Below are 27,102 nucleotides of genomic sequence, written 5' to 3'. Positions count from 1 at the left end.
TAATTATAGGAAAGACCTTTGCTTATTGTAACTGAATGTTCCCATCTTAGCGTTTTTTCTTTGCAACCATAGCTGATGAGTTTTTTGAACCGCCAATAAAGAGTGCACCTTTCTTAACAGCCTTGTATTTTATTTCCAAAGTTTAACAACTTTCGTTCGCCTTTTTTTTTTCTTTCTCATCAATAAACGTTAATTAATTCGGGGTCGAAATGGGGATGGAAACTGTTGCTTAGCACTGATTGAAATTGCTTGCTGAAGAACAACCTGGAGTCGACCTAGAAGTGGTAGTCATCCTGCTGGTCACTGTCGTGACTTGAAGAATAAACAAACGCGAATCAGCTGCTACGACCGGTGGGCGCAGGTATGGATAATAGTTGACAGGGACAGGGCCTGGGCCAAATGTCGACTGGAGTTCGTACCCAGGGTACTCAGAATTGACACGCCAAAATACAAATTGAGGGTCAGCTTTGCGTTCGTTCCTGACAAGCGATTCCATATCGGCAGCTTGAGTTATTTCAACCCTAGAAAATGCGAATAAAACGTTCAAAGTACGGGGGACAACTAGTCAGAAGAACAATTCTTCGGTTATACGTACTGTTTTACTGTCGAAGGTTCAATGGCGTCATCATCATGCTCTCCCACTATGAATCTCCTGCGACGGCCAGGGCAAGGAAAGTTAGTCGACACGGTACAAGTTGTTGTGGAAGTGGATGTCGTCGTTGTCGTCGACGTGTAGAAAGAAGTGATGGCGTTAAAAATCTGGTTGAAGAAGATCCGGTTTTCCTGATCAAGGGACGGGACAATGGGGACCTGATGGGCCGGATACGGATACAACGCGTCGCGGTAATACGCCTGGTATTGCGCATTGCCTTGAATAATGGCAATCAAGACGGACAACATGAAAACGAAGAAGCGCATTTTCTTTGAATCGAAAACAAATGTTCGGTTTATGAAATTCGGAGACTGACTTGTCGAAGACAGTGAAAGAGACTGCAGACTTCTGATGATTTCTGATCATTTTATAGGCATTTCCTCTGATTGAGATTGGTAACAAAAAAATGGGAAAAACATGAGCTTTAATTGAGATGGGTTTCAATTCTAGTCGTGTTTCGAAGACTCGCACCCCGGTATTTTCCTCGAAATTACACTTCTCATCCCTTCGAAGTCTAGCAGATCTCAGCTGCAAGGCAAACTTAAAACCTCATCAATGAATTAAATTATACCCCAAAAAATGTACTGCGTACAGTTGTACATGTCCAATTGAACTTATAAATGTCATTGGCTGTGCGGATATTTTTTTATAGCTGACCTCTCTAACTTGCATTTCTGGACGATCTTTGGATTACATTGCCGCGTACACAACCTCAACGAGAACTTTGATTATGGGGTTGTTGCATGATGCAGGGAAGTCCCGTATTTTTCCGGATGGCGATAGAACATCTACAAAGCAAAATGATTCAAAATGAAAAAATTTTTAGCAAGAAAAAAATTCATTTGGACATAACGGCAATGTCGTCTGTTCTAGCGACTTTTGTTTCTTCCGATTCTAAACAAAAGACTTAGTTATGCTATAGCTGGTAAGACCATTGTCGAAGTCAAATTTCTCTTTAAATGCAACGCGAGAGCTCAAAGCAGCCGAGCAACACATGCGAGTGCTTTGACCTACAAACGCATAGTAACAGTTTAGTGCCTTTTCACGCTCACGAGAAAAATCATTATGGTTTTTTTTTTATGTGGCACAGCGGGAGTGGGATATACGTTTCCTTATATCACCTTTTCAAGGCCTTTGACATGTACTCACGTAGCCATGAAGAACAAAGGGGTTCGTTCACTTCTTTATCGTTTCGTGTACGAAAAAGAAAAAAAACCAGTTTATTTTATTTATTCTTTTCTTTTGAGCAACTCGCGGTCTAGAGGTGAACGTCGAGACGATGAAGGTCGTCGAGGTCTTTGTCATTGGAAGCGTGAATACAAACCGTTCGTCGACCCTCACGGATATTAGGCGTTCCACGAGATTGCATACGAATTAGAGTCATTAGGCAGGTCGGGACTTGCATAGAAAAAAATTTTATGTGTTTGACTAGCCGCTCGGAAAAAATTATTTGACATGAATTACAGTAAATCTTTTGTCAAGTTGTTTTATATTTGTTATTTTACCAGTGCATTCAGTACAGGTTGAAACACAACGAGCATTTAAATTCATTATCTTCACAATCAAGAAGATTCTTAAAAATCAAAACAGGTAAAGTTAATTTCTTTTCGTTCGTACGAGTTAAAGAACCTGAATTAAGGCGACGATTGATGTTTTATTCAAGTGTTTTGGGACTCCAGCGTATAAACAAGGTTTCAGAGTTGGGAGATGTAAACGTCAGCTTCATCGTCTTCCGTATAGTTAAAAACCGAAGGCCAAGCAATAAACTACGTACAAGGCCAAGAATAGAAAGCGCTTGAATTATACGAGTCCGCAGGAAGCCTTTATGGTAAACAGGTACAAGCAAATAAGCATGTGGTTTCCTACGTTATTGCCATCACGAGTATAGATAAAGCTCTTCTCGCTAAAGGCTTTTTCTTTCACGTACATCGTCGGTCGTCCTAACTGAGTTTCGCTATTCTTTCTGCGCTTCTGCGTCTATAACCCAAAACAATTTAAGATGAAGAAATAAATTACTAGTGACGTAAATGTGCTAGAGCTTTCGAGGACAACTGAAGGCGTTGAACCCAGAGGAGCGCAAATCCAGTTTGTGCCTTGCGTCAGAGGCCTCCATACGTAAATGGACCAGCAATAGGACTCGTACTGGCGTTTGGGAAAAATCTAAAAAATTCAAATGAAATTAAAGCAAGTAGCCTAGTTGATGGAAACAAGAACGTGAAACTTGTTTAGATAATATAATAGCGGATGTTTTGGACTCAGTATAAAAACAAATTTCTAGTGCTGTTGGATCCACAGTGGCCCGTAATAGACCAAGAACTATTCAGCTCTTGCAGTTTGACAAAAATGCGTTTAGCCCTTTCTGTACTTGTTTTTTTCGTCAGTTACGCGGCCGTTATTGCTGTTGCCGAACCTCAATCGCCAGATGACCTTTCTCCTTATTATTTTGACCCGAAATCTGACTCCACTCCGGATGGGCTTCGCACAGTAGGCATCAACGTCGGCGGATATATACTGTCTTTTCCGAGGCAAACCAGAACGGCAGTGAGAATCGTGGCTTCCACAATCACGTGTACGTTGTCCGTTGCCAATCGTTGCGGTGTTCGGGCTCCAGGAGGTAGACCAGGAAAGTTACGACCTGCCAGACCAGGACGACCTGCAGTCGTCACCGAGCAGAAACGGTAACTGCAACTCTTTTTTATCAGCACTATTAAATTCATGTTGAATTATTTGGTTTTGTTTATGCCAGCGTCACCTTAGAGAATGTCGAGGAGAACGACGAGGAAGATAAAGAACAATTCCCAATAGCTCCATCGGCCGTCCAAGAGTAAATTGCTCATATCCATCAATACTTGGCTGTGTCATCTTTAATTGTCGTGAATGATTTATCTTGCAGGGTTGAGACCACGTCATTGCCAACGCGAGATGCTCGCGCTGCCGATCCGCAGCGATTCGTGATGTCTCCGGCATTCCGTTACCATCCCGAAGATATCCAATCGGCTTTCGAAAGCGGCCCTTATGACCCCAGTATGTCTCTGCCGTTCCACAGACGATATCCACTTCCTGGCCAACAACGACGTCAATTGCCAGTCTTCTTTCCCAGCTTATTCGCGTCAACAACAGTGTCAACTTCCTTCGGTTTCGTCTTTTTCACGGTGACTCCATCCTGTTCAGTTACCGGCACGTTTCCTCAGTGTCCAAACGGCAAACAGTAATGCCACTTGGCATTAAATGCAAATTCATCCAACTCATATTTAACGTCCAATCAGCAAGACTATTAATGTGTCTTAGATTTTCCAATTTCTATTCTGATAGAATCATATTTGATTGTACAAACGAGCTCATTTAATGATTGACTGACATATGAAATCTACTATTTTATAGATGATGATAATAAACAAGAATTTAAGCTAAACATTCGGAAGGGAATCAAGCCATCGAATAATCAGCCTGTCCAAAAACCGAAGACTTTCGGGGCGTGTGTGTTATTTAAGGGGTAGTTCAACCTACCTCGAGTAAGTTAAGAAGTTGCCCTACCAACGTGTTGGGCAACTAATCACGTTGGCCAGCAACTATAGAAACAGGCCAACAATTCAAAGTTTATGCCTTCCGGCTCCTGTTGGTTCTCTCTTTTGCGCACCAAACGTTGGATGATCGCCCAGCACTCGCTGCTGATTACGCGTACCCCAATTTTGCGTTGCGCCAATTGTTGTTGCTGTCGAAACGATCTGGCGCATTGGGAGACGAGTCTTCCTGAAAGAGTTTTGCAACTTTACAACGAACGTGACTTGAATTTCATTTACTTCATCATAAAACGCCATTTTATGTTAAACCAGTTTTAAGAACGGGGTTTTTTTGCGCTCTTTTTATTCAATGATCGACCACACCTTAAAATTTCATCGATCCCCCCTGACAGATATCGTTATTCGTGTAATCTACCTTTAGTTAAATGTCATCTATTCTCAGCGGTCAAGTACGCATGAGAATCTGAAGCAAATTTCATTTCGCAACTATCGGTTATTTGACCCTCATTTCTTCTTTAACACTCACGAAGTTTGTTACCATTCCATAAAAAGAAATAGCAGCTGGAAGCTGGTTGATATCAGGTCAGGACTGATTCCTGACGTCAGTCTTTTTGTGCTTGATCAATAGTTAATTAAAAACCTTGCACTGCTTTAATGGATTTTGCCCTTAATTAGGGCTCATGATGCCTCTCATTTGAAGCGAGAGATGAGATATGATAGAATGAAATTTACAAGCTTCTACTTCGCAAGAAGAAGTGCAGCGCAAGAAAGTGACAATTTTATTCAATTTGTTGAACTCGCGATGAATATTAAAAGCTGCATCATAATATTGAAATTTCTTTTTACACACGTAAAAGGGTGTAAGGGCCACAAGAAGACATTGAACTCAGCACAAATATCAAGTACCAATCTGCCTGAACAGAATGATCGTCGAATCCGGTTATGAGTCAAGAAATGATCCAGAAAACGGGATTTACGTAGAAAACACGTTTGTAAAGAGTAACATTGCTCTTGTATAAAAACGAGCGGGCAAACGGCTAGATGGTCAGTCTTGATACAAGATTTGCAGTTCAAATTAGTACAAGCTGAGCTTCCTTTCAGTCTAAAATGCGTGTAGCGCTTTTCATATCTTTTGTTTTCGCGGCGTACGGAAGCATTGCCGCCTACCGACGTCCGGCAGAAGGGTACGGTTTCCATCCGTATGGCAATAACCCAGCCCAGCAGGAGGCGGAAGCACAAGCTCGCCAGCAGCTTTTCTGGGCGATAAGGGACCTACTGACGGTGAATTTTCCGAGGAGCACCGTAAGTGTAACGTCCACCTCAACAGTCGACATGATATGCACAAAATCCGTGGCTAGGATTTGTCGCTCTAATCAAGTACCTTTTTTGCGATCTCCAACGTCAACAGAGAACTCTGAAAGGTAAATTCAAACGCAACAATTCCTCACTAGATTGCGGTTATATTTACATTGTTGTCGTTTGATTTGATTCAGAATCGAGGCAGGTGAAGAAGGCGAAGAACAATTTCCCGTAGTTCCTACTGCCGTTCAACAGTAAGCTTTCCATTGAAACTTTTTCTTTCAATGTTACGTAATTTACTTCGAAAATGAATTCAGAGTGGAAGCTACGGCACTGCCAACCAAACAGGCTCGTGCTGCCGACCCGCAATATTTCGTGAATCCTCGGGCATACGAAAATCCACTTCGAAATGTCCAGTCGGCTTTCTACAGCGGACCTTACGATCCGCTTCCGATGCCGTTATACGATAGATACCAACAACCGGTTGCTGGCCAACGTCAGCTTTTCAGCGGGTTGCTGACGGCAACAGTGACGGTGTCAACTAATCTCAAAATCAACACCATCACGAAAACCCCAAGATGTTCAACAGCCGGACCCTTACTCCAATGCCCGAACGCTTAATTATTTAAAAGATTTAGTTAACAATACTGTTTGTCTTATTTATCGCAATTGGAAATACAACGTAATTGGTTTATTACTTATCAACATTAAGTCAACAACGTATGCTTTTGTTCACTATATGCTGGTATTCTGTGCTATAAGAATTTGGTGTATCAAACTGAACATAACTAGTCAGTCAGTATATGCGTATTGAACGACTTCTTGATGGACTTGATGCCTTCAACATTCATCCTCTTAGCTGAAAACAATCAACAAAAGACTATAGCAGTTCTATTATTGCTCATTATTTTATTGTTCTACCAAGTCGTTGAGTGCAAACATGGACGCGATTACGCTATTGTACATGATAAGTATAGTCTAATCTTTTTGTTTGTTTTGTTAATCACCGTTAACTTCTTGGGGGGTCCACATCCTTTTGGTTAACCTAACAGGCTTGATTACGCAATAAGGGGACTTTGATTGTATCGCCAACTATAGTTGCTTCGTACAAAATAAAACGAGATATATCATCCACAAACTTGCAAGTTGCTGATTGCTGTTATAGATCAAGTTTTATATCCCATTATTAAATTATATGTTATCATTTCTAAATAAGTTTTTGATACTGCGCGTCAAGTGTTTTAGTTTGCTGTTTCTATATAAGCACAGCTCTCCTTCTATGGCCGGAAAGAGCTCCCTGTTAAGGAAAGAAAGGGAAAAAGTCAAGGGGGAGAACAGACCAGTTTATTAGTTCCGTTCAATAAGCTTGATGTATGAGGTTAACATTTAGTCAGGGTAAAACCAAAGATGAAATTCGAATCCTTTTTTTTTTTTTGTATTAGGTTAAACATATATACTGTGCGTGTGTATAATAAATGCACATAGCCTTGATTAGCATTGATCACACAGGTGCACTACTAAGAAAACTCGTCCATACCACTACAGGTATTTGCCAATCATCTGTATGAAGTTGGAGCTCACAACAGTGTGAACGCACCGCCTTCCGTATTTTCGATGAAATAATCCTATAACTAAAACGAAGAGACCTTTATTCAACTAGAAATTCGGGAAAAAGGCAATCCAGTAACGCTTTCTCCCGATCGTTTTGACCTTGAATGAGCACTGTTAACAAGCAGGCTTTCACACAGTTGTAGAACACTAAATGCTTACTCCGTTCAGGCCAACAGCCGTAGGCTTGCAGCCTTCAACCTTATATTAAGAGGCCACTAAAATTTTACGGCCTCCCAACATGCAGCTGGGAAGGCGCATTTTTAACCATTTTTAACCGTATATGGCATAGCCTACTAGTGAAAAGAACGCCTGGCGTTATCTCTTCCTGCTTTCTATAGTTACAATATGGGTCTGTTTTTTGTTTTGTTTTGTTATTTTCGACCACGAAAAAATGATGGAGGAAGAGGACGGCCGAAAAAATCATAATTTTCGTTCCGCCTATGGTGTTATACATAATAACGAAGCTCGGTATTCCTCTGCTTAACTCCAAAACCCTATAAATATGGCAGTTGGCTGCTAAAAATTTCAACAGTGTTCTACTGATCGCTGCTACTTTGAAATTCATCACGCTGCAGCCTTTCTTTTCCAAAACAAAATGCGTTTAGCTCTATCAGTACTCGCCGTCTTGTTGGCTTGCGTAGCCGCTCAGGATCATCCTCAATTCCTCGCTTATCGTAATCCTTATCAGATTCCTTATTACGGAGAGAACGTCTTCGATCCTGAAGATCCACGACTTTTTCTACCAACCACTACCACGACATTGACCTCAACTTCAACAGCAACCTGCACCAAGTCTGTAGCCACAGCATGCGCTCGCAAACGCCGAGGCCTCTTGTACGACGGAGAAGAAGAAGAACAATTCCCCATCGTTCCCACTGCCGTTGAAGGGTAATAATTCATTCTTTCAATTTGATATTTTCTAATTGATCATTTTCTAGAAGTGAATAGATGTAATTACTTTCCGTTGGAATCAGTAAATAAAATCTTTTGTCATCATTGCAGAGTGGAGCCCACACAAGTCTCAGGCCGTGATGTCCGCGCTGCTAACCCGCAATTGTTGTTCGTGGCTCCACAATACGCCTACCAGCCCCAGTCTGGTTATCAAAGCGGTCCGTTCAACTACCGTCCAGTTGTTGTACCTTTTTACGGCTCGCACGTACAGCCTGTTGCTGGCCAACGTCTTTTCTTCAATCAAATTCAGTCCGCTTTGACCGTGACAAGGACCTCGACTGTCTTCACTGTCACCACTTCGACTTCTGTTCCAGACTGCTCCAAAACCGGATCAATTCCCCAGTGCCCAAATGCTTAACTTGTTGACTCGAAAGCTGTTTGTTGCACCACTCTATCTATTTTACAAAATGAACACACAATAATGTATTAGAATATGATGTTCTGTTTCGTATAAATTAATATACACCTTACAGCATCAATTTCCTCCATTTTCCATGTTTAGTACTCAGTCAAACTTCATATATAGTACGAAGGTAAAAGGTTTGGAAAGTTCGTTCACCTTTTTCTTGCTCGAACATGGGTTAAAACTAGTCGTGCCACAACTTAGTTTACCTTTCGGTTCAAGGTAACGTTGCCTCGAAAAATGGAACCATGAGTAGAAACGATAAAAAATTTCGTGATAAAGGTATTGTTCATAAAATACCTGCTGCAGGGCAATAGAAAAAACAAACAGCAGACATGCGACCGATTATCACCCATAGTTTTATCGTAGCCAGATGGAAAACCAACCATTTCTTGCTTTTAAAGATAACTAGAAATTTGGTGGCGAAGGTTTTCCAAAAGTCAAGTATTGTAAAACAAAAACAACCTTACAATTAAACGTCAGCAAACGCGAAGCAAGGATGCTATTCACTTTGTGACTTGGAGCATCACGATAACGTGTTATTGAACTCGTATCCTTTAAATCCTACCCTAATCCTAATATGGTAACTGAATTATTAGACATTCTCCTGAGTTTCTATTTTCGTTCAATGCCTCTTAAATAAAACTCTAGACTATAAATATATTTTTCACGGAAATGCGTGTAAACTGAAGACGGTGAGGAGACCGTAGACTTGGGTCAACCATTTACGGCTATTTCTCGAAATCCCGCCCTTTTTTTCTTCAACATTCGGCGGGTCCCAGACTGTATAAAAATGGCAGTCTACGGGTAAGGATTTCAACAGTGTTCTGCCGGCCATTGCACAACCAAAAACAACTTCTGTTGCAGTCCAGTTAAGATTTGTTTAATTCAAAATGCATTTTTCACTGTCCGTTTTCGCTGTTCTTTTGGCTTGCGTAGCAGCCCAAAATCAACCCCAGTACGTAGTTTTCCGCAGTCCTTACCAAGCTCCCTTCTATGGCGATAGCGCAGACGTACTCAATCCAGAAGATCCCCGACTTTTACTACCTACCACTACCCTGACCTCTACCTCAACTTCAACAGCCACCTGCACCAAGTCTGTAGCCACAGAATGCACTCGCAAACGCCGAGGTCTCTTGTATGACGGAGAAGAAGAACAACAATTCCCCATCGTTCCCTCAACTGTTGAAGGGTAAATACTGTTTTCTGGCTGTTGATTGAACTAAAGTTTGATTTACTCTCTCTATATTAACAAAATATAAAAACACTTTTCTGATTTGGTCACAGTGTTGAGACTACTCAGGTTTCAGCTCGTGAGGCTCGCGCTGCTGATCCCCAGTTGTTGGCTATGGCTTCGCCGCTCGCCTACCAACCCCAATCCGCTTTCCGTAGTGGATCCTTCAACTACCGTCCAGTTGTCGTACCTTACTTTGGCTCGCACGGCCAACCTGTTGCGGACGAACGTCTTTTCTTCACCCAAATTCAGTCCGCTTTGACTGTGACAAGGACTTCGACTGTCTTCACTGTCACCACTTCCACCTCTACTCCAGATTGCAGCAAAACCGGAACATTTCCCCAGTGCCCAAATGCTTAAATATTTCAATTTAAAATAAGCGTCGTACACATATCTGCTTTTTAAAGCTCAGAAAGTACTGTACTGGAACATCTATTCTGTTCATTATTTAATAAATACCCCTTAGCATCATTTGCGTAAAAACAATGTTCTTTGCTTATAGCCGTTTAAAACTGTGAGACATTGGCCGATTTATTTAAGTAGGCTATATAGCGATGGAACATTCGACGGAAAAATTGTCTTAGGGGAAAGGCCTTTCTTCGAGCCATATGTTACAGAAACGTTTATGTAGGGTTATTCCTACTATTTTCGTACTAGGGCATGCCTGCCTGCGTAAGCAAATGAGAAAAACACTATGCAGAAAACCGGATAAAACCAGATCAGACATCCAATAATTAGATGGGCAGTACACTGAGGTTTTTTTCTCACAGGGATAATACGGAAAGGGGGGTTTGGCCCTACACTTCGTTCTACTAGAACGAAGTGTGCCAGTACTTTGTTATTTGTAGTCTACCAAGATCTTTATTACGCTAAGTCCCAGACGCCGTAAACCTAAAAACAAGGCAAACGCTAAAGATGAAGCAATTGCCTTATACAGACTGCCGTAAAAAATAATAATTAATCAAATGTTGTTTGCATAAATACGTCCAAACGCACAAAAAATTCCCAAAAGTTTTGCGCCGAAAAAGGTTTCCACCACCGCCTATGACGTACGAACTCCTGATAACGTCTGAAGATGGCGCAGCAGCCACAAGTCAGCTGAGAGCTTGGCAACAACAAACCTTTGTTTGCTTTACATTGCAGCGAAATTTTATTCCAGATCGTAGTCGTTGACATATTGAAAATTTTACTTTGTGTCACATTTTGAATTGCTAATTTTCAAAAATGCTATACGTTTTCTTAGTTGACACAGGAACTACTCTCACGTTTGATATGAATTTAGCTTTGGAGACGGTAGCTAATCTCAAAGAAGTCGTCTACAAAGCCTGCAAAATTGCTCCAGACAAACAGGTTTTACTCATCAGCGGAGGACAGAGTTTAGATCCATCATATCGCGTTTGCAGTTATTCGGCAGGCACTGATACCAACCCTATATTTCTCTTTTGCAAGTCAACTATTGAGAGTGCTGTCCCACCTTCACCCAGTATGGATTTTGGCTCTGGTACTTTCCACTTAATTTCTTAGTATTCTTTTTTTGTCAGCAGTATTTTAGCAGTAAATCTGATTTCTATACAGCTCATGATTTAAAGCAAAAAGCAGAAGCATGTCTGAATGACAAGGAAACAACCTATCAAACTGTGGTTACTCGAGTTCAGTTGGCACAACAGTTCCATGAAACTGGAAGGGAAATCTGTCGAGTTTGTGAACAGCTAGTCCATGATCAGCACATGCAACAGCAAGGATGGTCTGCTGTTGTAGCAAATCTTGAAGATGTTGTGGCTGATTTTAAAGGAAGGACACAACTATTTGAACAGTATGAAATATGGCTTTGCACGTTTAGGGACACATAACATACTGTAAACATGTGAATTTTTTTAGAACATACCAACATTACCTTAGTAGCCGGGAAGATAACCTGGATATCCTTAGGTTCATATGTCTTATTTGCAATTACCATATTTTATTTTTCTTGCTAAACCTTTGATTTATGTTTTAGTCATTTTGGTGAAGACCTTAGTGCATTGGCTGATATACCAGTTTTGCCATGTTTGCTCAACCAAGCTCAAGAAATGCAACTGCTTGACTGGGTGCATTCTACAGATGATGAAGACACAAACCTCAATGTAGTTGCTGACAGTTGCACGAAAGCGCTTGAACAAATGGACCACCAGTTACTGCAGGCTCTCGAAAAACACATAGAAACTGCTTTATTTGCTGCCGAAAGACCAGAAATGAAAGAAATTGGGGGATTAGGAGAGCGGCTTTATGGTCTTGAACAGCTGTTGATTGAAGCTAGAAAAAAAGTGCAGGAACAGGGTGATATCGCTCAAGCTCTTTTACAGAACCAACAAAGGGCTCGAAACTTCAATGATGCTTCCGTTCTACCTGAATTATGTACATCCCATCGTCATCAACTGAAGGTTGCTGTAAATTGTTAATTGAGGGTTCGTTTGAAATTCTAGTAGACTAACATATACCGTTAATATGTTAATATTTAGGTTATGTTGAAAAATGACGAGAAACTTCGCGATATTCGGAGTCGTTGCAGCCGTGCGAAGGAAGAGTTAAGTACAAATTTACATTCTCGTCTTCGTTGGATGATGTTCGTCCAACGGCAGTTGTCGGAAGTTCACGAGCGGTTGAACCTGCAAAACGAAAATTTACGCCGTCTTCGCCGACACTTTGATTTACTTCGGCAGCTCCATCAAGCGCCGAGTATTTATCTGCGTTCCATGGTAGAAATTGTCCGACGAAAGCATTTCTCCACCAAGTTTATTGAATGGGCAGAAACCCTCTCCGGTAAAACCATGACTTCTGCTATAGTGAATTGATTGCTCACGTCTTTGATTCAATGACAGGTTATGCGAGAATAGTACACCAAGACGAGGCATCCCTGCGCAAGAGTTTTATTGAAACTTGCGAAGGACACTTCTTGACGCAGCTATTTCCTGGAATTGTTGAACAATTCTCTCCGTCTTTTGCCACGTCACCTCCATCTCCGTTCGATACTAATTTACCTCCAGTTTCGGTTGATGATCTAGAACGTTTGAAAAACGCGTTGCCCACTTTATGGGCCAGATTACAATTACCCGGCAATTTAAAGGCAATCAAATATAGTTCGATTTCGTTGCCAAAAACTCAAGTAAATTCATTTGATCTTAGGAGGTGCTGCGAAATCCTCCTGTTCTAGAACGTCTCCATTCATCAGCACAGAAGTTGTTAACTCCAACGGAACTCCAAATTGAAACCGGCGTTCTTCCAAGCCTCTCAGCTGCTTTACTTTCGCCTCCCGTTCGATCGGGTCGTTCTAAAGTCAAGCGATCCCAGTCTGACTTCCACTCTGATTATCAAGCTGAAGATTCTTCTGATTCCCTTGTAAACAGGGAGAATAAAATGTTCTACCTGGACGTTCGTTGATTAATTTTGTATGGTTTACAGAGACGCTGTCGCGACGATACTGGACTGGAACTCCAACAGCAACTGGAAGAGACTGTCAAAAGCCAACGCTGCCGATTGTTGGCACTTCAGTCACACCTACAATGTGCTTTAGAGGCTGGCCAAGCTGCACTCCCTGCCTTCCGAACAGAAATGGATTCCATTCGAAAATTGACGCTAGAATGGAGTGATGTAGCCAACGAGCAATTAGCTAGGCTGAGATCTGAATTTACGCAGCAGATTATTAAGTTGTTTGCCTCCGAAGAAAGCGCTTCACTAGCCATGTTGGATGAAGCCCAATCTCAAAACAAAAAGCTTGGCGATGAAAAAGAAAAGCTACAGGAAGACTTAATGGTGGTCAGGCTTGAGCTTGACAAGTGGAAAAAACAATGCGTTGAATGGCAGGAGGAAAAGAAGAGCCTGGTCGCCAGCGCTCAGCTTCGCCTTCAGCAACGAGAGGAAGAGTTAGAGCAACAAAGACTTGAACAATTGAATCAGCAAAAGCTTGAGCACAAAAAGACAATTCAGACCCTACAAGAAGCAGTTAAAGTTGCCGAGGAAAAGTATCAGGTCGTAGTGAGCGACTGGCAATCAGCTTCAGAGCAGGTAAGCGTGATTAATAGCCCTGTGGGCTTAATTGCGGCAGTTTTGTTATTTGAAAGAAACAAGTTATTTCCATGGTAAATTCTTATTCAATGTGCAGGAAAATCCTGATGCGTTAAGAGCATGGAAGCAAGAGCTTATGCTTGGCCATGAAGTAGAACTTGAACAACTGAAACTGGAAAAAGATTCGGAACTAAATGGGCTTTTAGAACTTCACAACCAAATGAGCGTTCCAGACGCCAGCGAATGGAAAAAAAAATACGAGCAATTACTTAAAGAAAACGAGGCCCAGAAACTTCAGATACAGGAAGAATGTCAACGCAAACACCGACTGGAGATTGAAGGACTTAGATCGCGGTTAGTGAACTGTGCATTTCTTTCCTGTATTGTTGTTCCTTTTTACAGCTATGGTACAATTAATATTTTGCATTGTTACAAGGTTTCGTATGATGGCAAGCCAATCTCCGTCCGATTGTAGGTCAAGATCCGATTCATTAGACAAATTTGAACTGCGAACAACCCCACCAGCCAGCCCGTCCAATCTAGTGAATGCCAAGAGAGTACCAGTAATTTATTAAGAAAATAATAAATAATGTAACTGTAGTTACATCTTAAATCTCCCTTGTTCCCCAGGAAAGTCACACAGACGAACTGTTACTGCCACTAGTCGAGAAGTTGAAGAAAGAAAAAGATAAATTGTCAACCCTTGTTGAAAGCTATACAACCCATTACAAAACCAGCAACACCAAGCCTACAAAATGGGAGGCTACGCTGTCCGAAGCGCTGAAAGATTCGAACCAGATGATGCAAAGTGTTGGTTCGAAAGTAGACCAACTTCGCCAAGAGAGTACAAATCTCTCAAACAAACCACCTCTTCCATTTACCACGTCCATATCCCAAATCAGGTAAGTTATTAGGTACTGGAAGAGCAAGCTACTGTCCAATGGCACATTTTGATTAATAGCCAAATATTGGATTTAGTTCGGCAAATATGGCAGCTAGTGTGGCAGTTTTGCAGTCAGATGAGAAATCATCGACGAGTCCTTTACTTCCTCTGAAATCTTCTTCAAAAAAAAAACCCATGGTATTCTCATTAATAAGGTTTTCTAATTGGTGGGGCTTCAATATTACTTCTTTTTCTTTTATTTGTTTAGAGCAAAATGACTAGATCACTTGTTAGACAAGGTTCAGCAAATGTTTATGGTTGTGAGGTTGGAGATGCTGTAGTCGTGCAATGGGACGAACGATATTCAACACACATTTTATACAACAAAGGGCCGTACCTACATTTTTTGCATGCTGATTCAATATCTGCGCTCGGACTGCAAAACATGACAATGGAACCTTTTTTGGCTAGGGTTATCCAAAGGGAATTCTGCCTTGTTCGGAAGGTAACATTTCATAAGAACTTTGTTTATTACTTGTCACGTGAGAAGTAAAAAGATAAATAGAACATACATTTTTACTTTTGGTGATTTAGGAGGAAAATCGCTATAACCTTCCAAAAGGAACGAACTTCTATCGCGTTAAAGTGGATCGAGTAAACAATGCCTCATAAGTCTTTACTGTTAGACTTCCGACAATCACGTTTTCTATAACAGTTATAAAGTCAACGAACCCTGTTTTTCTTTTTATATTAGAATGGGACAAAAAGTGAAAAATGATTTAATACACCTGATAATGTCAATTCATAATATTGAGTACCAGTGAAGAATTTTTAGATTCTGTACACAAAAAAGGGTATAATTGAAAATCCAAACATCGCTATCTTTTTGAAAATGTACAGCCTGAAATAAACTGCGGACTGCTGTCAAAAATTTTGGGCCAGTCCGCAGGTGAAAGTCCGCAGTTTCTCCTGTCCGTTGTCCGCGTCCGCATTGGCCCATTCAAGCATATGCATGTTTCAAAGATATACTGAGATATTCATATCGCTTCCATAGTGTAGTGGTTATCACGTCGGCTTTACACGCTGAAGGTCCTCAGTTCGATCCTGGGTGGAAGCAATGTTTTTTTACTACATTTTTATATCTTCTGGTTCGCAAGTTTTTTTTGTCGTTTTTTTTTCCGGCTGCTGCAGTTTTTCGGGGTTTTGCATAAAAAACCTCAACAGAAACTTTGAAAGCCTTATATACATCATCACATCGTATTATCATACTGCAGTGGTGGCTCATGCGATAGCATGCGTTAGTTGTAATTCTTAAAAATTACATGTGTGGTTCTAATCCATAAAAAGGCAAATATTCTTAATGATGATATCGCTGACGGGCGGACAGATCCAAATACGTGGTGAATTCGTCACTATTCTGAAAGAAATATTTGCTATTTCTATCTTAATTAAACCTACTTTGAATAACTTTATTTGAATGAAAATGTTTGAAATCAAGGAGCGAACGAAATTATTGGACTCGGCTGACAACGTAAATGCAATTACAAAAAATGAAAAAACTTTCTTCTTCTGATTCGTCATTGCAATTTGTTCCAGTTTTTTCGGACTGTTTAGCATGCAACTGGGTACACAGACGATTTTTCCCGGGAATTTAAATTATTTAAATTTAAAAAAAACAAGGCAAACTGAAAAGGATCTGGATCGTAATGACCGAATAGAGTGCGATAAAAGTAACAAAAATCCCTGAATACAAACAACAAATTTTATTAAATGAACTATATTATATACAATATTTTTCATATTTTTCTACAATTAAAATTAAAATAGAATAAAAAATAAAATGTTTTGCGAACCATTTAAGTAATGACAACACCATCGGTCTTTCCAATGGGGAGAAGGATATAAACTTCGCTCTTGTACGTAATAAGTGTTACCAACTTGCCACTTTCCAAGTTTTAATCTGTGTTGTAGGTTTATTATACTGTAGACAAGTTTTTTTTTGGGAACTGCAGGTTTGTAAGTTTTTTCTATTTTAGACAGTTTTTATGATATTTTCAAAATTTTTTAAAATTTTCAGTCATAGATCCCTGGTCCCTCCACTATGGCTATTTTCACTCTCAGATAAGGGGTTCTTGCAGGGAATACCATAGTCATGGGTTCCATGACTCTGGTAGGGGGAATGGACCACGCCTTCAACGAAGGAGGAGTCCACTACATATTGAATTTATCGATCGATTGTTAGGCCTATTTCGATCGCTACTGTACAGTCAATGGCGGCATGGCAGCGAGTACGCGTATTGGAACTTGGAAGTGGATGCATGTGTGACGTGATGTGGCGTTGCATGTGGGAGGCCCCGTTGGTAATGGTAAGCGTATTAATAAATTAAGGTATGTAAGGCCATAATATCTCACTTAGTTCGGAAACTGGTAATTTGATTATACGTGTGCACAGTGGTAGTGCTGGGGTGTCTCAAGAGGGATTCACAGAACATAGCCATAGAGCTAAAAGTCATGTAAGATTTTTTAAATTCTTATTTGATTTTGTGTTGTTTCTTGTTTCAGCAGTAGTCCTTCAACAATCTGTTATGTCCAACCAGAACTTAACCATTTTCATGGTATACTTAATTGCTTGTCGGTGGATTGTCACTTGGCATCATTTGAATGGTACGGTATATTTGCACATTATTTCTTTTAGTTTTTGCTTTCTATCATCTATCTCACAGTGTTTGCATTTCTTCAGGTATGGTCCATATCAGCAGTGTGCTAATGATGCACTTCTTAAAAACACCAATCCCTCAGAAAATATTCTAATTGAAATTATGGAAATGTCTGCCATTCATGGAGAACTGCACAATGATGGGTTCATATAAACAAGCTTGAATTAACAAACCAACAGTATTTTTGGTTTGGCTTACACATACAACTCTGTGACATGTTGATGTTAGCTAAATTGTTATTAATCATAGGACTTGGCAGTATGAAATATCTTCTCTTGGAAGTTTGAGTCTATGGATTTGTTTGAGATGAGCCTTGAGGCAGGAAGCTTTTCCTGCTTCTTACGAAAAGGGACATTTGATGCCTTAATGTCTTATACCAACCAAGTATCATTGCAAAGATATTTAAAATATAAATCAATATAGATTATACTCTGAGTGATGGTGACATGGTAAAAAGAGAGAGAGCAGTATGGACATTTACTGCATCATTTACTTCTATTATTTATATCTTCAAGGCATCTTATTAACTTCTATTGGTTTTATTTGTGGAAAGAATATCTTGAGTAGGAGAATTAGATCACAATTGACTAGATGTTTTACTATTTTAAATGAGTTTGTTTATCTATTTCACAAAGAGTTTGTCACTTAATTATGGTCTGTTTCTGTATTGTAGGTAGAACAATCGCAATGTCGTGGTAGTAATTGCGAGAGATATGCCAATAGGGTTTCCCTGTTTTCAGTAAGTGTATCAGAAAGAGTATTATACTGAAGCATACTTAATTTCTTTAATGTAGATTCGCAATCGTAATGGATTCGAAGAGGATATTGATGGAGTTTTGGTATTAAAAAAGGGTAAGTACATGTTAGTTGGAAGGGTAACCGAAGAGTTCCGGATCTGTTTACTATCGCACATGTTATGGTATTTTTACAAAATCATAGAAGTGCTTATCTGGGCCGCATTGTTTTCTGTGTCTCGGTTTCCCCTTGACTTATATTATTTTCTTTAACCCTTTGGTGCGTGTAAAACTGAAGGCTAAAAGAAGAAGAATGATTCAAAAATAGTGGAAAAGAATCATAAAAGAATTATACTCGTTTAGGTCATCCAAGGAAATAAGAAAGAGTATTAACTCGGCGCAGTCTTCGATTCCATTTTTTTAAAAGCTGTTTTTACTGTGCATGGGAATTTTTTGGTCTAGACGTTATAGGTGCCTTAAAGGCACTGAAGGTTTCGTTAGATGTCATAATCCCCAACAAAAAGGGAACGCTGAAAATCCCAGGTGGCGATGGGAATTAGTGGCAATGTTACGGTGTAGATAACTTTAGAGAGTGTGACGTTAGCTGATGTAAACCGCACCAGCTGTGCTATTGCCGAGTCTGTCTTATTTGCAGCCTAGGTATCTTTTCTAACAAAATTTGTCTTACCAAATTTTCCTTTTGTTAACTGATTCTCATTTAGCAGGAAAAGGTTGTGAGGGTAGCAGAAGAAGAGGAAATTGCAGTAAACCCGGTTTTGAAAGAAGCCAAACATTCTGATGATATGGGAGCCCAGCCTGTGGAAACAAAAACCCCATGTTTCAGATAGTAAGCTATCTCGACAAACCCAAAGTTTCACACATAGATCTGCTTAGATCTGCTTAAACATTCTTTGTTTCTTAGATTTATATCGACATCAGGAAAGACCAAAGGAACCCATCGTTCCTCAGCTATTTCTGAGGACTACTGTCACCGAAAGAAAATCACCTCGCTTATAGACTCGGAAGGTGAAAGCGAGACCCAAAAATTTGCAACAACGAAGCAAGTAAAAAGTATTTTGGCAAATTATCGTGCACGCAAAGCTAAATAGTCAATTCTATTAAATTTTCTTAACACGTTTTACATGAAGATACGCTTAAGACGATTTTAGGTACTCCACTGTTACAGACCACAATGTGTAAATGCGTCAAGCGTCACAACATGCCCAAAAAAATTATACGGAGTTAGTTATTTCTCCCCTAGATGTCTTGAAAATATATGGGAAATGTCAGCTGTCCAGTCGGCTGTTCCATTTCGCGTGGCTTCAGACTGAGGATGGCTGCTGAAACGAACGTGTCTCTTTTGGGGATTTTACCACCGATTCCGTGTGTTTTCAGTTTCATCTTGTGAATTCCATCAATGCAGAGTTGTTCAAGGTATTATGGAAAAATTCATGTCAAATAAATATCGTGCTACATATATTTTTAATTTTTTAAGGAGGAACATGGCTTGGCTTTGCTATCACGTTTTTCATCTCCGTAAGTCTGGTATACCCATTTTGTTTCAAAGGTGATCCGTAGAAAAAGTAGTTCTTTATATTATTTTCGTCTATCTAAATCTCTTAGATTCTTGGAGGTGTCATCAGGTGATGTTAGAATTTGTTGTTAATAATTTAAGTTTTTCAAATTGGGTTTTCAGGTCTTTGGGATTTACCTGATGTACTGTCGTGGCCACAAAATCATTCAATGACTTGGTTCAATCCAGGTCTTGGCTTTTTCAATAGTGGTTTATAGTTTTAATTTGTAGAGATCCTGGAGGCACCTGATGTGTTTCATTGGTGTTGGAGTCACTCGGTGACAGAAGAGAATGCCACTAGTGTTATGTTGTCAGTGTAAATAAAACACATCCAGTATCATTCTTGTATTTGTTAAATTATTACCTCATTCAACGGAAACAAAAGAATTAAAGATGGTAATGGTTAATTTTTTTTGTGATGCCACCATGTGAAGTTAGTTTGTTTCAGTCATTTTTTGCATTTTTATTTTGCCTAGTGATTGCACTTGAAGTCAAATGGAACAAAGAAAACAATTTATTCACTGATGTTTCACCGACTGTGAAATCTAATGAAATAAGTACTATTGAGATGGTTGGACTTCGAGTGAAATAGGTTGGGAAAACAAACAATCTAAGTTTATCTTTAATTTGCATAAATTTGAATAAGGTGAAATTAAATAAACGAGAATGAATTAAAATTAAAATTGTTTTTATTGTCCCACCTCCTCCCAACAATTCCACCACTATTTTACATAACAATACAAACACAAATATATTTACACAAACATACATACACTTAACTATAAGTTAACCCGTTGGCTGCCAGGCCACGCAACCCGTAGGTTGCTTAAACTACAGTTGCTAAGCATCACGTCTTAAGGATCGCGAACAAGGTGGGACTTGTCCGAAGACAAGTCCGGGCTGACACGGTGACGGAATCCATTACAGGGAATGCACACCCTCAGGAATCCGCCACCGCATCGACAAAGAGAAGTCCCTACTGGTGCATTGCCTAAGGCGCCTTGCGGCGAAGGCCATTGCGGCCGGTCCCTACAAGCTACAAAAAAAATGGGACGCAAACGGGGTGGCAGCCAACGGGTTAACTTAAACATAACAATGCAAAATAAAACAATACCAGAGCGACGATCCACGGTGAATTCCCTACGTGAAGGGCGGAGGAGAAGCCGGCGACGAGATGATGGCGAAGACAAAGACGGCGAAGACGACGAGACGGAGATGAAGGCGAAGACGACGAGACGGAGATGAAGGCGAAGACGACGAGACGGAGATGAAGGCGAAGACGACGAGACGGAGATGAAGGCGAAGACGACGAGACGGAGATGAAGGCGAAGACGACGAGACGGAGATGAAGGCGAAGTCGACGAGACGGAGATGAAGGCGAAGTCGACGAGACGGAGATGAAGGCGAAGTCGACGAGACGGAGATGAAGGCGAAGACGACGAGACGGAGATGAAGGCGAAAAAAATGTAGTTCTAAATTGATTAAATGAGGCAAAAAAAGAAGTAAGTGATTTTGAGCGGAAAATGGCATTTGTCTGATAAAACGATGAAAAAGACAAAGAACTTACGCGTGTGGTCCACTGGGGGTGAAGCTACCGAAATTGTCAAAACCGCAGTATTGTACCGAAGGAACATGAATATTTGCAGTCCTATCACAGAAGTTTTTGTTACAATACAACAATGCTCCATAACATAGAAACTTAAAATACCAAAAAATGGAGATGTTATTAAAGCCTATCCATATGAGCTGGCTAAGTAACGGTGAGCAGAACAGCAGGATTAACAATGAAGATTTTCCATTTGTACAACAAAGATTTATTAAAAATGAGAAATCCGAATAATCCACCAAATTAAAATACCATGGAAAGGCAATGATGATGAACCTTATTCAATGTTGGCATTCCGCAGACTAAGAAGAGAGGAAGAGTAGCCTGCGTAGAGAAAATTGTTACAGATGTGTGTAGAGGAAGATAAGTAATGTTTGAAATACGGCAATGAAGAGCTGATGGGTATGGATGATGGTTGGCTAATCAGAGAAACTTGGAAATCTGGATACTTGGGATGCTGAGGGTTGATGGTTAGCAACACAAAGTATATGAAGACTCTGTCATTGTCTACTGACGAGAGAACACATCACTAAGTTTAAACAAAAGGCTTGAGATCCATTAACAGTACTTAAACTGGATGGTGATCTACATGTGAGGAATAGTGGCCTTCTTAAAGTGTCAGGATCCCTTGTGGTACATTGATAGCAAGAATGCAGGCTGCTGGTTCGCAGCTGGCATAGCTGACAAGGTGAAACACCACCACATACAAAAAGCAATCTATTTCAAGGGTTTCCTTTTCAATAAATACCCAAAGATAGCAATACTGAATAGATAACAACATACCGTAAATTTTTTGACGAAAAATCCTTTGAAACACATAATAGGATAACGTAAAAAACACCCGTTTAACTTGTCACTCATAATCTTCATCATAGCCGCACATCAACGCCATCTAGAGTTTGAACCTAGAACCAAAAATTATATTTTGTTTTGAATGTTGAAATAAGTATAATACTTGCTTTTAAGTACTTGAATTTTGCTAATCTCTGATAGCTGAATTCCAATTTTAGGCATAACATCCTAGAATATAAACTACTAGTTGCAGCATGAAACGCTAAACATTTGTAGGTAAAACTGTCGTAGCTCGTAGGATCAGCCTGTAGTGTTGAAAGCAAGAAAAACATGGAATAATAGCTACCACACTCTAACGCATGCGAGAAAAGTATTTGAAATTGTTAGAACAATACAGTTCATTTTTTACTTTTAGCAGATTGTCACGAAAAGTTTCCAGAAGTAACAGGAAGTAGCCAATATCTCCAGAAATAGTGATCCCATAACAAAACGAGTAGGATTTTCGTGATCCTTATTAAATTTGGGTTGGGAATGACTTGTTTTTAGCCAAAAGTCTGATTTGACCAAAATCGCGATTTTTCATGAACTAGTTCAGGAAAATTTGCGATTTTTGACGATTTTGGGGTGTTTTGAGTTGATACATGGAGTCGACCCCAAATTTGACGAGGATCACGAAAATGTGAATCTTTTTTCTGGCAGACCAACAAATAAGGAGTTATTTTGCATTTTAAAACCGGAAGTCAAAATTCCGGAAATCTAAAAAATGAACTTTGTTCTCCTTTAAATGATTAACAAGATTTTGATAGTTGTAAAAGTAAACTATTGTTAATAAAAGCTATACGGTGTTTTAAAAGTTCTAAAAGTACAATTTCAGTTCTGACACCTAAATAGACTTGAATCGAAAAATCATACATTTAACATGATTAAACCCCTTACTTACTTGGTATTTAATGAAAATCTGTAAAAGAAATATGACAGTACTTATCAAAACAATGTTTTGGGTTCTACTAGTATCTGGCTGGATGTAGCTAGACTGCGGAAGGCACTTTCAATAGTTCGTCTGCTCACGAACTGTCGCGTATGCGTGAATGAAAATGCCATGAGGAATTACAGTTTTATACTTTATTTACCCTCTACTTATCCATGTATTGGTATTCTTCGTGGATTAATCAACAAGTATCATCAATCAATCCCCCTGAAAAGTGAAGAACACCTCTGGGTTTTAAGAAATAAGAATGAAGATTGGGTGCCACTGTTAAAAGCCACCTGCCAGTTCCAAGCACAGATTCATTGGGCAAAGCAAAGGAAAGAGTCCATTATTAAAACCGTCATCTGACGCTTCAATAAGCAGTATCTTTTCCTCTTACCAAAGACGTAATAGCTGTTCTTCATTTTTAGAAGCCTACGTACCCTTTCCTACACTCATACTTTATGGTACCACTCTGAATAGATCTTAACAATTTGCGAACATATACCATATTTTCTGAATGTTCAATTTCAGGAAATGGCATAACGCCTCGAATAGCCTTCGGAGAGCAACAACAACCCACCTAGCTGTACATTAAGAATGTTTAATTTGTTCGACGAAAACAAAATGCACCCATCATTTCCGACAAGTGTGCATGTATATTAAGGAATACTCAACAAGTCATCACGTAAATTTTTCCTAGGAAGCGAGTTTAAGAGATTGTCACGAGACGACAAAGCTGATTAATTTTTCAATTTCAAAAGTCTATACTGAATCCACTATTATAATATATCCCATTTAAATCTGGTCAATGATACAATTCCGCATCCGTGTCCTATAAAGAGTGGCGGAGATCATTTGCCTAAGCAACGTTCGTAAATCACATCATTCCCACTCCGTTGTCCAGGGTGGTTTCGCAGTCGGATCATACAAGATCATGAAAATTCCTGGAACAGTTAAGACGACTTCAACCATCTTGTCTAAAACCTAATAAGCAGTATCCATGTTTACAACAAGATCTGTTTAAAAATGTACCCACTTTTTACGTACCTCTTGGGGCAAATAGGTATCAGGAATTGCAGGAAGTCCAGTCATAAAACCCTGTGAAAAGAATGATCGAAAAACGACTGATCATGATGGAATGCATTGATTCGAATCGCGATCAAAGTGAAAGGGATCAAGACGATTGGCATCTGCGCTAGCTTCTTATAGCAACCCGAATCCCGTAATATTTTATTTGAAAAATAATCCGCTTCCCTCAAGATCGCCAAAAATATTATTCGTTAAGTAGGTAGGTGCAACGTCTGTCACCGATTCACGCACAGCCTTTCCGAATATGTAGCAAACACGCTGTAGTAAGCGGGCGTAGGTGGCTAGATCATTCCAGTTTGGTTGTGTCTGATCAGAGGTCGGTTCTACGCAATAGTCATAAGTTCGGCAATAGCCCAAGTCGGCCATAAATCGGAAGAGAAACATCTTTATAAAATTCCGCCAACAAAACGTCTAAATTGCGAAGCTCTTGTACCTTAACACCGACAATGCGAATATTCAGTAGCGTGGCAACATACTGGCTGCGACTGGACAGTTCTTCTAGAACAAGACGCTCTTCTTCCAACGTCGCGATTTCAATCCGATTGAGCAAGACATGTTCCTTAGCTGCCATGTTAGCATAATCGACCATCAAGCGAATCAGGACTTGCGTCTCTACGAAATCAGCTTCCATAAACAGTTCTTCGGCATAAATGATTTGAATTGGCAAACCGGGACCAGGAAACGGGAGACGTTCCAGTAATTCTGTGGACAGACCCAGCTCGCGACCTAAGACCTTACTTCATCTTTATGGAAGTCTGTTGGGAAAAATTGCGAAAAGAGTAAAGATCTTACTGGAATGCCACAAGGCAATTACCTTTAAGAGGTTCTACTACACGGCCGTAAATGCGCAACTGAAGAACCATTTCGGAATCGTTATGATGAGTCTTCATGGCATCAGCGCGCGAAGAAGCCATATGCGAAGCGGACTCAATTAAATCCGGTCTCAAAGCAACTGTAATATTTTCATATATGATGACATTGAATATTAGGCAATATAATACATGCAAGAACAAAAAAGGGAAGTTTGATACCTTGTCCGAGAAGTAGATTATCCCAAGTAACATTTAAATCGTTAGCCGTTCTATCTACCACTTTGACAAACATATCGCCAATAATTCGACGTTTTTCTTCCGGATTTACAGTCCGACAAAACGACAAAGTTTGGCGAACATGCACGTTGGTGGAAGCATCGTAGAAAGTCAATCTTGCTTTAACAACCCCAACAAATTCGAAACATCAAACCTGATCGCTGGTATGACAAAAGAAATGAGAAGCCACTGTCTGGAAAAGAACTCGGAAAAGAACTAGAACAAGAATTATAAACCATAGAATTTGAGATGTGACATGCGTATCAAATTTTGGCCAATTATAAGATTATGAACGGTCCAGAAAAGTATCTCAAATTACCCGAAGATTGAGCCTGAGTTGCTATAAACTTATGACGACTTGCTCGGATTCGTCTTTACGCAGGAAACCGTTATCGATATGGATGTCATACACTCGTGACGAGTCGTCACTCTGTAGAAGTACTTTATGGAGAAGGGCAGCACCAACGGCGGAATCGAATCCGCCTCTTACCAGTATGAGCTCGATCTTATTACGTCCGACCGTACGCCGGACGTATGGATACACTACTGCTCGTATTTCTGCAATGTGAAAACTCCTTGCAATCCACAGATGTCGAACAAGAAGTTATGCAACATTTTTCGTCCTGTAATTTTACACCAGCCATTAAGATCATTGTTTCAGACTCAATAGAAAGGAAACCAACATACCGTTTTCAATCAAATCATTGAACTAGACTCCGTAAAGACGGCGTTCAGTATCAGCAATAGCGGAAATAATATGACGCGAACATTTTGCGACGCAACGCAACCCTTCTGCAACCTTGTCTACGCTGTCACCATGGGTCAGTAATACCATTTGCCGAGTCTCTAATCCTTTAAACAATGGGCACAGCCACTCCGTTTCTACTTGATTCTTGAATTGCCCATCTTCGCTAACATCTTTTCTCTCCACCGTTCCACCTTGACAGAACAAAACAAACAAACAAACAAAAATATAATAAGCGTTACTTATTTTATGACATAATTGTTATTTCTGACATGTTAAATACTGCTGTGAAATAACTTGAATAATAAAAATTTGATAAAACAGAATTGGTTACCTAATGCATTGTTGATTAATTGCATGCATAAAAAATTCCCAGCACTGGAAGACGGCCAGTAAAGATTGCTGGGTCGTATAGTGGGGCATCCGCTGCGTAAACTGATGCCCCAATGGGACCTATTCAAAAGTAATGTAAAATTCATATTTGAGTCGACCATTTCAGAAACTTGACCCTAAACATTTGTATACACTTCCATGTTTTCAAAAGTTAGGTTTAACAATAACATTAAGCAAAAAAGCCAACAAAAAATGTGTCATTTGTTTTGGGTTTCAATGTTTACCCCTGAATGTATAATTGCTTTATAGCCTTGTTGAAGTAGAAGGGCAGCTGGGGTTTCGAGGGCTTGAATATCAGATTCCACACATTGCTCTTTGATTCTGCAATCTATAAACTAAAATCTAAATTTTTTAATTAATTGATTTTCCATATCATCTATCACCCATGGCTTTCTGGATGGTTGTCTGCCTGAGAAGTGGAAGATTGTGAAATCAATCTCCACTTGTGAAAATAATTGATCTGAAGTAATAGGTCATATGTCATTCCATTTGACCAATGTACCAAACTAGAAACGAGAAACAAATGTTTAGTCCTCCAGCTTTAGGTTTTTTCCTGCTAATTGAAGAATACCAAAAAAGTCCCCTTATTAACACGATTGCACATTTGTCAAATACCTTAAACATCTTTTCACAATCTTTCCAGTGACATTTGGTTCGCATCAAGACATACTATATTCCTTACATCCTATATTCCTTGTTCCAAGAAGCAGGAAAATATTTACAATTCAAGAGTCATCTAAACAAAGTCCACAGCTCCCAATTTCTGTAGGCGAAGAGTCTTTTGATATTGTGTGGTCCTA

The 27,102-nt window shown here is 39.8% G+C and overlaps 6 protein-coding genes, 3 long non-coding RNA genes, 1 other non-coding gene and 1 pseudogene across 24 annotated transcripts; 7 read left to right on the top strand and 4 right to left on the bottom strand.

Moving 5' to 3' along the window:
- Positions 1-108: 108 nt before the first annotated feature.
- LOC116916101 lies at positions 109-1,005 on the bottom strand. The gene is made up of 2 exons (XM_032921283.2): positions 596-1,005; positions 109-521 (listed from the first exon to the last, which is right to left on the bottom strand). Exons 1-2 carry the CDS (start codon positions 916-918, stop codon positions 230-232), a joined length of 615 nt encoding a protein of 204 aa, XP_032777174.2. The 5' UTR covers positions 919-1,005; the 3' UTR covers positions 109-229.
- A 1,928-nt stretch (positions 1,006-2,933) lies between these two features.
- Positions 2,934-4,064, top strand: LOC116916100. Its single transcript, XM_032921282.2, has 3 exons — positions 2,934-3,330; positions 3,399-3,476; positions 3,546-4,064. The coding sequence occupies exons 1-3, from the start codon at positions 2,996-2,998 to the stop codon at positions 3,862-3,864; spliced, it is 732 nt and encodes a 243-aa protein (XP_032777173.2). The 5' UTR covers positions 2,934-2,995; the 3' UTR covers positions 3,865-4,064.
- A 1,146-nt stretch (positions 4,065-5,210) lies between these two features.
- On the top strand, positions 5,211-6,183 carry LOC116916098. The gene is made up of 3 exons (XM_032921281.2): positions 5,211-5,594; positions 5,667-5,726; positions 5,790-6,183. Exons 1-3 carry the CDS (start codon positions 5,281-5,283, stop codon positions 6,091-6,093), a joined length of 678 nt encoding a protein of 225 aa, XP_032777172.2. The 5' UTR covers positions 5,211-5,280; the 3' UTR covers positions 6,094-6,183.
- A 1,417-nt stretch (positions 6,184-7,600) lies between these two features.
- LOC116916097 lies at positions 7,601-8,513 on the top strand. Its single transcript, XM_032921280.2, has 2 exons — positions 7,601-7,971; positions 8,086-8,513. Exons 1-2 carry the CDS (start codon positions 7,679-7,681, stop codon positions 8,390-8,392), a joined length of 600 nt encoding a protein of 199 aa, XP_032777171.2. The 5' UTR covers positions 7,601-7,678; the 3' UTR covers positions 8,393-8,513.
- A 732-nt stretch (positions 8,514-9,245) lies between these two features.
- On the top strand, positions 9,246-10,142 carry LOC116916096. The gene is made up of 2 exons (XM_032921279.2): positions 9,246-9,629; positions 9,725-10,142. Exons 1-2 carry the CDS (start codon positions 9,331-9,333, stop codon positions 10,029-10,031), a joined length of 606 nt encoding a protein of 201 aa, XP_032777170.1. The 5' UTR covers positions 9,246-9,330; the 3' UTR covers positions 10,032-10,142.
- A 613-nt stretch (positions 10,143-10,755) lies between these two features.
- On the top strand, positions 10,756-15,403 carry LOC116916094 (RB1-inducible coiled-coil protein 1). The gene is made up of 14 exons (XM_032921277.2): positions 10,756-11,172; positions 11,247-11,484; positions 11,550-11,600; positions 11,668-12,091; positions 12,170-12,470; positions 12,530-12,774; positions 12,834-13,046; positions 13,110-13,712; positions 13,810-14,066; positions 14,149-14,275; positions 14,343-14,614; positions 14,691-14,793; positions 14,864-15,100; positions 15,190-15,403. Exons 1-14 carry the CDS (start codon positions 10,896-10,898, stop codon positions 15,265-15,267), a joined length of 3,426 nt encoding a protein of 1,141 aa, XP_032777168.1. The 5' UTR covers positions 10,756-10,895; the 3' UTR covers positions 15,268-15,403.
- LOC116934098 lies at positions 14,068-15,555 on the bottom strand. Its single transcript, XR_006643792.1, has 3 exons — positions 15,414-15,555; positions 15,168-15,336; positions 14,068-15,084 (listed from the first exon to the last, which is right to left on the bottom strand). It is a non-coding gene; the product is annotated as an uncharacterized LOC116934098 (long non-coding RNA).
- An 84-nt stretch (positions 15,556-15,639) lies between these two features.
- On the top strand, positions 15,640-15,712 carry Trnav-uac. The gene has a single exon. It is a non-coding gene; the product is annotated as a tRNA-Val (tRNA).
- An 817-nt stretch (positions 15,713-16,529) lies between these two features.
- On the top strand, positions 16,530-20,260 carry LOC116916093. Of its 12 annotated transcripts, none has more exons than XR_006643781.1 (12): positions 16,530-16,607; positions 16,838-16,961; positions 17,158-17,259; positions 17,336-17,499; positions 17,562-18,051; positions 18,107-18,706; positions 18,769-18,893; positions 18,969-19,110; positions 19,195-19,480; positions 19,542-19,613; positions 19,743-20,015; positions 20,096-20,260. It is a non-coding gene; the product is annotated as an uncharacterized LOC116916093 (long non-coding RNA). The 12 variants fall into 12 exon arrangements; XR_006643785.1 differs by lacking the exon at positions 20,096-20,260 and having other exon boundaries at positions 17,562-17,696; positions 17,986-18,051; positions 19,743-19,959; XR_006643784.1 differs by lacking the exon at positions 20,096-20,260 and having other exon boundaries at positions 18,107-18,164; positions 18,410-18,706; positions 19,743-19,959.
- A 784-nt stretch (positions 20,261-21,044) lies between these two features.
- On the bottom strand, positions 21,045-23,265 carry LOC116916147. Of its 4 annotated transcripts, none has more exons than XR_006643795.1 (9): positions 22,958-23,265; positions 22,195-22,322; positions 22,009-22,130; positions 21,794-21,942; positions 21,609-21,735; positions 21,478-21,549; positions 21,328-21,369; positions 21,187-21,267; positions 21,045-21,091 (listed from the first exon to the last, which is right to left on the bottom strand). It is a non-coding gene; the product is annotated as an uncharacterized LOC116916147 (long non-coding RNA). The 4 variants fall into 4 exon arrangements; XR_006643794.1 differs by having other exon boundaries at positions 21,609-21,732; XR_006643796.1 differs by having other exon boundaries at positions 21,609-21,754; positions 21,815-21,942.
- Positions 23,266-23,600: 335 nt separating this feature from the next.
- Positions 23,601-25,312, bottom strand: LOC116916090 (annotated as a pseudogene).
- Between the last annotated feature and the right edge of the window lie 1,790 nt (positions 25,313-27,102).

This window comes from Daphnia magna, linkage group LG2 (genome assembly GCF_020631705.1).
Source record: "Daphnia magna isolate NIES linkage group LG2, ASM2063170v1.1, whole genome shotgun sequence".
Lineage (NCBI taxonomy): Eukaryota > Metazoa > Arthropoda > Branchiopoda > Diplostraca > Daphniidae > Daphnia > Daphnia magna.
The sequence above is the reverse complement of the archived record's forward strand: the minus strand, read 5'-3'. Positions and strand labels throughout refer to the sequence as shown.

Coding starts and splice junctions, on each gene's coding strand:
- LOC116916101 (XM_032921283.2), bottom strand. CDS start 918: ATGCGCTTCTTCGTTTTCATGTTGTCCGTCTTGATTGCCATTATTCAA. Junction 522..595: donor GAACCTTCGACAGTAAAACA/GTACGTATAACC, acceptor CGCATTTTCTAG/GGTTGAAATAACTCAAGCTG.
- LOC116916100 (XM_032921282.2), top strand. CDS start 2,996: ATGCGTTTAGCCCTTTCTGTACTTGTTTTTTTCGTCAGTTACGCGGCC. Junction 3,331..3,398: donor GTCGTCACCGAGCAGAAACG/GTAACTGCAACT, acceptor TGTTTATGCCAG/CGTCACCTTAGAGAATGTCG. Junction 3,477..3,545: donor GCTCCATCGGCCGTCCAAGA/GTAAATTGCTCA, acceptor TTTATCTTGCAG/GGTTGAGACCACGTCATTGC.
- LOC116916098 (XM_032921281.2), top strand. CDS start 5,281: ATGCGTGTAGCGCTTTTCATATCTTTTGTTTTCGCGGCGTACGGAAGC. Junction 5,595..5,666: donor TCAACAGAGAACTCTGAAAG/GTAAATTCAAAC, acceptor GATTTGATTCAG/AATCGAGGCAGGTGAAGAAG. Junction 5,727..5,789: donor GTTCCTACTGCCGTTCAACA/GTAAGCTTTCCA, acceptor AAATGAATTCAG/AGTGGAAGCTACGGCACTGC.
- LOC116916097 (XM_032921280.2), top strand. CDS start 7,679: ATGCGTTTAGCTCTATCAGTACTCGCCGTCTTGTTGGCTTGCGTAGCC. Junction 7,972..8,085: donor GTTCCCACTGCCGTTGAAGG/GTAATAATTCAT, acceptor TCATCATTGCAG/AGTGGAGCCCACACAAGTCT.
- LOC116916096 (XM_032921279.2), top strand. CDS start 9,331: ATGCATTTTTCACTGTCCGTTTTCGCTGTTCTTTTGGCTTGCGTAGCA. Junction 9,630..9,724: donor GTTCCCTCAACTGTTGAAGG/GTAAATACTGTT, acceptor ATTTGGTCACAG/TGTTGAGACTACTCAGGTTT.
- LOC116916094 (XM_032921277.2), top strand. CDS start 10,896: ATGCTATACGTTTTCTTAGTTGACACAGGAACTACTCTCACGTTTGAT. Junction 11,601..11,667: donor GATAACCTGGATATCCTTAG/GTTCATATGTCT, acceptor TTTATGTTTTAG/TCATTTTGGTGAAGACCTTA. Junction 13,713..13,809: donor GGCAATCAGCTTCAGAGCAG/GTAAGCGTGATT, acceptor TTCAATGTGCAG/GAAAATCCTGATGCGTTAAG.